General features: G+C 40.7%; 1 protein-coding gene across 1 annotated transcript; it reads left to right on the top strand.

Moving 5' to 3' along the window:
- Positions 1-4,495: 4,495 nt before the first annotated feature.
- elfn1a (extracellular leucine-rich repeat and fibronectin type III domain containing 1a) lies at positions 4,496-8,295 on the top strand. Its single transcript, XM_024011025.2, has one exon. It carries the CDS (start codon positions 4,843-4,845, stop codon positions 7,228-7,230), a length of 2,388 nt encoding a protein of 795 aa, XP_023866793.1. The 5' UTR covers positions 4,496-4,842; the 3' UTR covers positions 7,231-8,295.
- Positions 8,296-11,017: the final 2,722 nt, after the last annotated feature.

An 11,017-nucleotide genomic window follows, 5' to 3' on the forward strand; every position in this document is an offset into this window, starting at 1 on the left:
CTCTCCCTCAGGGCTCATACAAATCCAAGCAAAACAAACAGTCCCTCAGTAGGTTACTTCAGCACTGCTCCCTCCCATCCAGTGGTACATATCTACTGTCAGAACTCATCCARAGCCACAGTATGCTTTCCCRCCCATACAAGACAGCGCTACGAATGGCTCCACTCTTCTGTTTTAGTTAGGCTTAAATACCTCAATTGAAATGGAAAACGCATATTATTTGTAGAAGTGGCTTGACTCAGTTACAGCAGMGATTTGAATGAAAGGTGCTAAGCGCATAATTAATCATTGCACGGATATAACAAATGTTCTTTTCAAGGTAGAGCATATTTAGAAAATGAAAACACTGGAACATTTCCACTGACTGATGACTGTGTCAGTAATACATAGTGATGAATCTTAGCCTCAACAACCCTGTTTCTGTCCCAATCAGCACTTATGTGCAAACACGCTGACCAGTGTAGTCCTGAATAGGTTTATGTTGAACAATGGACATACATCCTCTATTATCAGTGATTCCCATTAGAATCAAGCCAGCATCATGTACACTGTGCGGTAAGAGAATACTAAACAATGGAAATTGTATTCATATTGTCCTTTAGCTGTGGAATGTGGACAGTTTTGTTTTTGAATATGAACAGTTCAGTATTGTGCCCTAGAGATCATGGTATGGCTGTTAGTTATTTTGACTTCCTGAAAACATATACTCACTTCCTCATTTATGATAGCAATGCTAGATGGCAACACAACATTTGTTTAGGCCTAATTGGAGCGCTGTGGGCAGACTACACAAAAGGTCAACAGACTGCTGGAATGACCTTAGGTCCACGGTTCCAATTTGAGGTGTATTCCCTCTGCAATAAACTGTCACAATTATCCTGTTGTAGCAACATGATTATCCCCTTTATGTAAAGGCCCATGTCCTCTAACACCTAGGTACACCTTTCTTCTCACCCTCTGTGGCCTCCCACAAGGCAACACATCCACTTCCTGGCCTGTGTCAGCAGCTGCATCAGAGGGCTAAGAGAGGCTAGTGATGAGGGCGCACACCACATACCTCTGGGTTTAAAGTATTCAACTGCTGTCCTCTATGATTAACCTATCCATCACTTGAGTTTCCAGCCCACTTTCATGGTCAGTCACTCCCACACCATTCGCAATGAATTAATGGCTGTAATAACACAGTCACCGGATCTAGAAGAGTTGAATATGTGATGTTACTTAAGGGAAGTCCACAAGTACCATTTCTCGAACTGTGACTTGCATTTCTAATATATTGTATTCGATTGGATTAAAATTTGATTTGCTTTCTTTCTTTTTTTTTAAACGTTATCTACAGTAGGAATCCTTCCAGGTCTTAATATGAATAATATGTATAATACGAAGAAAAAAAATACTTCTCCTCATAAACATAATTTTCATAATTGAAACATCTCTCATTGGCTTTGTTAAATTATGAATATACACAAATCCCTCTGTCTTTGCAGGTTAGAGGTTGGTTGTCTTCTTGATTCTCATTATTCTTAGAAATGTTCAAGTGTGACAGCAGTAAGCATGGCAGACGAGGTACCGGGTGTTGTTCTGTACAGTAGCCTACACATCTCTGTGAGGTCTAAACAAATATCTCCCTCAGAGATGTCTGGGCTGCTTTAAGTGGACCGAAGAAGATGTAATTAATCGCTCTGAGCCGAGACCCCTGCCTTGGTGGTGAGCGTTCCTCCTGTGGCTATGTTTGCCATCATATTGAATTTTAACAATGAAAAATGAATAACTGACTGAGTCCAATCTGATTTGAAAGCTAGTTAAGTGGCTCAGNAAAGGTCAACAGACTGCTGGAATGACCTTAGGTCCACGGTTCCAATTTGAGGTGTATTCCCTCTGCAATAAACTGTCACAATTATCCTGTTGTAGCAACATGATTATCCCCTTTATGTAAAGGCCCATGTCCTCTAACACCTAGGTACACCTTTCTTCTCACCCTCTGTGGCCTCCCACAAGGCAACACATCCACTTCCTGGCCTGTGTCAGCAGCTGCATCAGAGGGCTAAGAGAGGCTAGTGATGAGGGCGCACACCACATACCTCTGGGTTTAAAGTATTCAACTGCTGTCCTCTATGATTAACCTATCCATCACTTGAGTTTCGAGCCCACTTTCATGGTCAGTCACTCCCACACCATTCGCAATTAATTAATGGCTGTAATAACACAGTCACCGGATCTAGAAGAGTTGAATATGTGATGTTACTTAAGGGAAGTCCACAAGTACCATTTCTCGAACAGTGACTTGCATTTCTAATATATTGTATTAGATTGGATTAAAATTTGATTTGTTAAAAAAAAAAAAGTAAGCGTTATCTACAGCAGGAATCCTTCCAGGTCTTAATATGAATAATATGTATAATATGAAAAAGAAATGACTTCTCCTCATAAACATGATTTTCATAATTGAAACATCTCTCATTGGCTTTGTTAAATTATGAATATATACAAATCCCTCTCTGTCTTTGCAGGTTAGAGGTTGGTTGTCTTCTTGAATCTCATTGTTCTTAGAAATGTTGAAGTGTGACAGCAGTAAGCATGGCAGACGAGGTACCGGGTGTTGTTCTGTTCAGTAGCCTACACATCTCTGTGAGGTCTAAACAAATATCTCCCTCTGAGATGTCTGGGCTGCTTTAAGTGGACCGGAGAAAAGAACATGTAATTCATCGCTCTGAGCCGAGACCCCTGCCTTGGTGGTGAGCATTCCTTCTGTGGCTATGTTTGCCATCATATTGAATTTTAACAATGAAAAATGAATAACTGACTGAGTCCAATGCTTGATTTGCAAAGCTAGTAAGTGCTCAGTTAGGAAACTAAAAAAAAGCATTAATACTACGCCACTGACACATGAAGTATACTGTAGCCCTCTGGGTCAGCAAGATGTAGTTTGCACACATTAGGAATGCCAGATTGAAATGTTCCCTCTCCACTTAGAAATGTCTGCATCATAGAATCATTTTCATTCCTCCTGTCCAGAGCACTTTGCTAGCCCTCACTTTCTCTTATTATCAAAAAGAGCACAAACACTTTATTGTTTGCATCATCATAACATATAAATCAAAGCGCTAATTTCACGCTTGCAGTAGGCCTAACCATATTTTTTTAATTTTCCAAGCACAATGAAATCCGACTTAAGAAATGCATAATAACATGCATCATATTGAGTTATGTGGAATATCAATACCTTATAAAACTAATTTTAACTCCGAAACTAGTTATGCCAATTCAGGTCCACAACTACATTGTTCCAGGAAGACAAGTGCTCAGGTTAACGTTCCTCCTGCCCACTGCCTCAACTATTATGACCACGGCTGTGCTGCGTTGACCGTGCGTGCCCAACTTATATACCTAAGACAGTATTATGGAGAATTGCTCATAAACTTAAACATAAACTCATTCCTCTCACACCCTCCAATCTGAGCGTCACCTGCTGTTTAATGCACATATATTAATCACTAATATCCCCTTTCTCATAAAACCTATGATCTATAGGCTACACACCAGCCTCAAGGTTTCTCCTGCCAAGCTATCCTATTTTATTCAGAAAACCTTTGGTCGCTTTAATAAAATTGATTGGGTCCAATATTAACCAACCCAATGGAACACTCAATTTCCCGGGGAGCTATCTGACAGGTTAAATTGACAACATAAACTTGCCTTTTGGGTCACGGTTTGTACTCCTCAGTAGTTACCCTAATATGTTTAAAGGACACATCCATTGCAGCTGGGAAAGCCATTAATTCTATTTTCTGTTGTCAAATGTAACAACAGTCTATAAGTTCTTGAGAAGAACATTTAGTTAGTGCGCAATAGTAATTAAATGAATTTGAATGCGCATCAAACATTAGTTGGACTCAGTTGTTTGACAGTCCCCAGGTTAATGGTGTGAAAATAGGGACCCTGCTTTCCCCAACCTGTCAATGGTAATTGGCCAAAGGTTTCCTTTAATAGCAATATGGCCACAGGGAACGCAAAGCACCTCTGAAATTGTGTACAAAATAATTGGATGCCAATGAAAGAGGAAGCATACACATTATCCTAATTTGCTTTTAAAATGATATTTAATATTTTTACTAACGTGTTAAAACAAAAATGTGTCTGATTATTTGTTATCCATTTGTGCCAGTATACAAGACAGATGATTAGAATGTACAATATAAAATACAGATTGGGAAATTATTTGACTGCTACAAAATGGTCTATAGGAGAAAATATCATTCTACTTGTGCAGCATGGTATGCCTTCTGAATATTCTGGCCCCAAAAATATATACTTTTTTAAACGTAGTGTGTTAAATGTGTTATATTCAAATTGCCAAACCTCACATTCAAGCCAGTTATTGATTCCCCTAGCTTGTGCCTGCTTCTTTTTCTTCACAGGAGGTTCCGTCTGATCGCCTCACTGAATAAGCACCAAATGAAAGACAGGAAAAGCCCGGAATTACTACAATAGGATGAGACCGATCAACGATGTTATCCCTGGGGAAATAAGCACAAGACAATCTGAGGTGGTGAAATACTGAATCTCAGCGAACCATCTCTAYAACTTCACTCCAGGRTAAAGTCATTGGATGGATGCTGGTCTAAATGCACATGCCCAACATCTTTTTGTAAATGGCTGGAACATTGYGACRGAATTATCCTTCCCTGGACASAAGGCCAATATATTGATTGTCRTCYCMYAGGAGAACACTTGAAAGWCRAGCTAGATTACAAAGAGTTCAGTTCAGCAWCTTTAGAAYCCACAGTGGTGTTCCCGTCTTAGAGCTTTTGGGCCCTGCCCGTGACATCAAGAGGAGCACCAATGGCCTGCGGTGGAGCTATGGTAATGAGTGCCTTTTTCTGGTCTGTGGCCATAGTATATTTGACCCATATAGGCAYAGTCAATGGGGACTGCTGGCTCATCGAAGGCGAGAAGGGTTTTGTGTGGCTGGCCATCTGCAGCCAAAACCAGCCTCCATACGAGGCKATCCCCACGCATATCAACAGCACCATTGTGGACCTTCGGCTCAATGAAAACAAGATCAAAAGTATCCATTTCTCTGCCCTCAGCCGCTTCGCCAACCTGACCTACCTAAACCTGACCAAGAATGAGATCAACTACATAGATGACGGGGCCTTTTCTGCCCAGTTCAACTTACAGGTCCTTCAGTTAGGCTTCAACAAACTCCGTAACCTTACTGAGGGCATCCTCAGGGGTTTGGGCAAGCTGCAGTACCTCTACCTCCAGGCCAACCTGATTGAGACTGTGACACCCAATGCCTTTTTGGAGTGCTATAGCCTGGAAAACATCGACCTCTCCATGAACCGTATCCAGCAGCTAGATGGGACCACGTTTACCAGCCTGACTAAACTGACTACCTGTGAGCTGTATACCAACCCTTTCAACTGTTCCTGTGAACTACTTGGCTTTGTGAAGTGGCTCTCTGCATTCCCCAACAGGACAAATGAACGGATGGTCTGTGACTCCCCATCAGGTGTCTCTGGCTACAGTCTGCTCAGCCAGAACCCTAACAACCCGACTTTTCGGAATGCCCTCCATATGCTCTCCACTGTGTGTACAGARGACTATGTGACGCCGTACATACCTGTGCCTCCTGAGACCACCACACTCCCACCAGACTACACTCCCTGTGGGRTGGAGGACTGTCCCTCCGGAACTGAGCCAGATGAGAGTATGAGTATCAACCCAACGGTGATTAATGTGGATGTAAAACCCAGTATGAAGCTCAAGCAAGTCTCTAAAACAAGCGCCACCATCACTGTTCAGATCCCCCATCCCTTRAAGAAGATGTACAGCCTGGTTCTKTACAATAACAGTTTTTTCACTGATATTCAAAACCTCAAAATTCAGAATGAGGACATTGAACTTAAAAACCTGAAACCCCATACTGAATACACGTACTGTGTCGCTTCTATAAAGAATAATCTTAGATTCAATCATACTTGTCTGGCAGTCTCCACAGGACCCTGGAATGGGAAAGAGACATCACAAAACCATGCAACAGCTACCCACTACATTATGACCATCCTAGGTTGTCTCTTTAGTATGGTGATTGTCCTAGGGGTGGTCTACTATTGCTTGCGTAAAAAACGTCAGCAAGATGAAAAGCACAAAAAGGCAGGCAGCCTAAAGAAAAGTATAATTGAACTAAAATATGGACAAGAGCTCGAAGGGGGAACCATTTCCAGGATGTCACAGAAGCAAATGATGGSTGGGGAGAGTATGTCCCGCATGCCATACCTACCATCTGGTAGTGAAATGGAGCAGTACAAACTGCAGGAGATAAGAGATGACACGCCTAAAATGGCCAAGGGAAGTTACATAGAGGTGCGAGGAACCGGYGACCACCATGAACGCAGAGAGTGTGAGATGTCCATGCCTGGGATGTCCATGCCTGGGAACAGCCAAGGGTCAGTGGCRGAGATTTCAACCATTGCAAAAGAGGTGGATAAGGTKAATCAGATCATTAACAACTGTATCGATGCTCTGAAYTCAGAATCCACATCTTTTCAAGGGGTGAAATCAGGAGCTGTGTCCACCCAGGAYCCCCAYCTGGTCCTAATATCAGAGCAGCCGCAGAGCAAGTCTYGCTTCCTGTCCCCYGTGTATAAGGACAGCTACCACCACTCGTTACAGAGGCACCACACCTCGGATGTCCCGCCAAAGCGGCCCAGCACTGCCACTGGAGGTCCAATGCGGAGCCCAAGGCCTTACCGCTCAGAGTCCAAGTACATAGAGAAGACCTCYCCAACGGGTGAGACCATCCTCACTGTAACGCCAGCCGCTGCCATCCTTAGGGCAGAGGCGGAGAAGATCAGGCAGTACAATGAMCACCGGCACTCCTATCCCGACAGCCACCAGCTGCAGATCGAGGAGCTGGAAGGGCCCGGAAGCCACAAGCCCTCCATCCTGGAGCCCCTAACTCGGCCCCGRCCCAGAGACATGGCGTACTCTCCGCTCTCYCCTCAGTACCATAACCTCAGCTACTCCTCCAGTCCTGAGTACTACTGCAAACCACATCACACTATCTGGGAGCGCTTCAAACTCCGTGGCAAACGGCACAAAGACGAGGACGAGTACATGGCTGCAGGGCATGCGCTACGTAAAAAAGTGCAGTTTGCCAAGGATGAGGACCTGCATGACATTTTAGACTACTGGAAAGGTGTATCTGCTCAACAGAAATCTTAATCTCTCCAAGTATTTTCTACTGGACCACAACTTTCAGAAATGACACAGAAACCTTATATGTGAAACTCACTATTGATTGGATGGATACGTCCATATTGCGGTCAACTACTTAAACGTATATATAGCAACATATTTTGACTGTGAGTAAAATAGGAAAAGAACCTTGGAAATGACCARCTTGGAAAMGACCATCTTAAATTTGTCACATTATGTATGGYATTTATGGGAATAAACTGTAATCTAACGTTTCAAGAAGAAAACATATTGCAAATTAAGAATATACATATTATATGTTGCAATGGATTATAGGTATTTGGGTATCGCATGGCCAAGTCCTGTGACAGTGGATTTGCTGTTGTGTACTTTGAGAAAATTACTGTAACAAATATTGAAAAACACGTCTACTGAAACCTCAATATTTTTCTTGAAGAACTACTGAACAATCATACGAAAAAGAACATTTTTTTCTCCCCACATATATTTAATTCTACAATGGAACTATGTACTGATACAGTTTCTATATCTGCAATGTTTGCTGTTAATAAGATTTTTAAAATGATGATTGATTCCGGTTTAGCCCATGGATTTCAAAGACAGCTCATTATTTGTTTTCTAATGATTTCCGTGTCGTAACTGATACACATTACACTGGTCAGATAATTGGTATTATCTTACCCAGACCACTTAACTTTCCCTTCCCCTATTTGCAGCACTTTCACATAATACATTTTAGAGGCCACTAAACAAACTGCACAATATTAAAAGGCTGGAATTTTCTACATGTAATATTCCACATAAGACAGTTAATTGTATTATTCTGATGCTGATGGTCTGTCTTAGGCATCGGCATCGTGAGCCATTAGTCATATCTTTAGAACCAAAGTAGAAAAAGCTGAAGTGTTTACAACATTTTCTTTCTGCATGGTCTAAGAAAGTGTTTCCCAACTCCGGTCCTCAAGTACCCCGTCAACAGCACACATTTTAGTTGTAGCCCAGCACAAAAACCCCTGATTCAACTTGTCAAGGGCTCGATGATTAGTTGATAAGTAGAATCAGGTGTGGTTGTCCGGGGCTACAACAAAAGAAGTGTACAGCATTGGGAGTTGGAAACCACTGGTCTTAGATAATGTGTGAACATAGTTAACATTCAGGTTCCATATGCATTTCATTTGAATTGTTCCTACTGTGTTTCCAAAGAGCCAAAACATTTTAAGAGTTACTTTTGGTTGAAATGTGTAATGGACCATTCACCTTTATATAAACCAATATTTTCCACCAGAAGGGCACCTTAGTTTCCCACTGTTATTTTACGGCAGAATGCAAGAATGCAGTTCACGATTCTTTACTGCGAATATCTGTCCTATTAGGCCCGATGGATGAATGATATATTATAGATTGAGTGAATCTGTATATGGCAGCTGTTTCATTTTATTCAGAGATTCTTTTTAAAATTTGCATATTTACATCTCAGTTTCCTTGTCCTACCTGGCTTTATCAATGAATATATTTCCCATAACTTAATCATATTTATAATTTGTCGCCAATTCCAGCAACAAAGGGAAAAAACAGCAAAGTGTTGGTTTCACTAGAGGCTCTTGTATGAAGGATATTTTCCGTATATGTTGGCTGTATGACACTTTGTAAAACTAGACGTCACCAATCAGCAGGTTTATATCAACCATCCATTGGTTATACTATTAAATAATATCCCATGAATGCCTGAACTAAACTTCTGCCGCTGGATTTGTATATTATCTATACACTATTTTTGAGTGGATACAAGAGGTAACTTGGCTGTCTGAGTTCTTATTTTAACCGCCTTAAACTTCTGGGACTGTAATTTTCTTTCTTTTTCTTTCAGTGTTGATATTGTTAACAAGTCCTTATTTGATGTAATTTTTCTAAATGCATTTCAATAGATTCCAAGAGCTGTCAGATTTATAGATAAATTAGCAAGTAAGCTACATGTTTTTATACTGCATATTGTAGCACTTCTGTGGCTCATAAAAGTTAGAATTGTTGGGAAACCGGTGGAAACAAACAAGAGCACAATAAAGTGTTTTTATTTCATTTCTTAATACTATGTTACCTGCTTTCAGACAAAGTACTGTGAAATAAAGGAAAGGGTGCACCCATCAGTATCCTCATTATGTTCTTTTCTTGTTTTTGAAATCTGAATCAAGATATGAATCCTGAATGTTTGGAATCCTGAATGTATGAGAAAACGTGCTTATTTGTATCACACACATCATTATCATGTTTTTATGATAGGTTAGTGGTTCTACCAAACTATGAAATGTTCATAATATTCTGTAGTTCAAGAATTTCAGCAACTTGTACCATTCTTCATGCATAGCTAAATATTCAAATGTAGGCTACCCTGTAATACAACACCTTTTCCATTGGAGTATTGGCAGTGTTTCCAATGCTCTGCTGAACATATCCAAGCAAGTGCTTATGAAGAAGTGACCGCATGCATTTATCTTGGGAGCTGAAGATATTTATTACGTTCACAAAATGCTGAGGGCTCGATTCAATACGTAGCGCTGAAGACCTACGCTGAAGCGCGATATCCATTTAATTTAATGTTCCTGCGTTCACGGAGACTGCATTCACGGTAAACGCTACATGTCGTCTCAATCGGAAATTACCTTTACATTTCAATCGCACTACAGCGCTTATCTTCAGCTGCATGGATTGAATCGAGCCCTAGGACTGCCTCTCCTTTGAAAAACAAACATCAATTTGTCTTGTCCCCAATGGTTGTCAGATATCTTAACCTTAAAAGTGCCAACTGTGGAACACTGAACTTAAAAACCTGAAACCCCATACTGACTGCACATACTGTGTCGCTTCTATAAGCAATGCTCTTAGAGTCAATCACGCTTGTCTGACAATCTACACAGGACCGTGGAATGGGTAAGGAAACCAATACGCTTCCAAAACATTCAAAGCAAAAGCAGGTTGGCATTTATTGTCATGAATCTTGCCCTGAAGAAAGAACTGAGCAATATTCCGCTATATGGGCAAGCTGCTAAGTCAAAATTGCCTATATCATAAAAATTCATGAAAACAAAATATAAGGTTAGGCATTAGGGTTAGCAGTGTGGTTAAGGTTAGGGTAAGGTTTAAAATCTGATTTTATGACTTTGTCGCTGTGCCAGCTAGTGACCACTCTGCAGAGCTGCCTCCAGGGCAAGATTCATGACAATAAATGCCAATCTGCAAAGCAAAATCTAAAGCATGGATTGCTGTTATACTTTGTCCATAGACTGCTTACAGGGAAAGGAAACCAATATGTAATTTCTAATTTGGGTGAACTTTCCCTTTAAGTGTATTTGGCTTAGAAAGTGATATTTTAATTTACCTTTTGAGGTTATGCCAATATTTCAGCAAAAGTGAAGAGGTAGTATTCAGCACATCAAAAACAAGCAGGGAACACAGTTATTGCTTTTCTTGAAAAATCACTATAATTTCACAAAATGTAAGGGTCACCTGATACATATATCTATTCGATTTGTTTGTAGGTTGAAACAGCAATTCTATTTGAAATGTGTGAGGAATGATGGGAAATAACACAGGTACTTGTTATGAAAATGTATCTTCATATCTCAGATAAGATTTCAGCATCTGAAACTGACTGGAAAGCATCCAATAGATAAGGAGTCAGGAGATTGTTAGCAATTGTGGTACCATTTGAAAAAAAGCTATTTCCTTTTCTCTCAGACATGATGTAACTGTCTCCAGAGAATCTCAAGTGTTAACAGATTACAGAGCATTCTGAAAA

This window comes from Salvelinus sp. IW2-2015, linkage group LG20, assembly GCF_002910315.2.
Source record: "Salvelinus sp. IW2-2015 linkage group LG20, ASM291031v2, whole genome shotgun sequence".
In the NCBI taxonomy this organism is placed as follows: Eukaryota; Metazoa; Chordata; class Actinopteri; order Salmoniformes; family Salmonidae; genus Salvelinus; species Salvelinus sp. IW2-2015.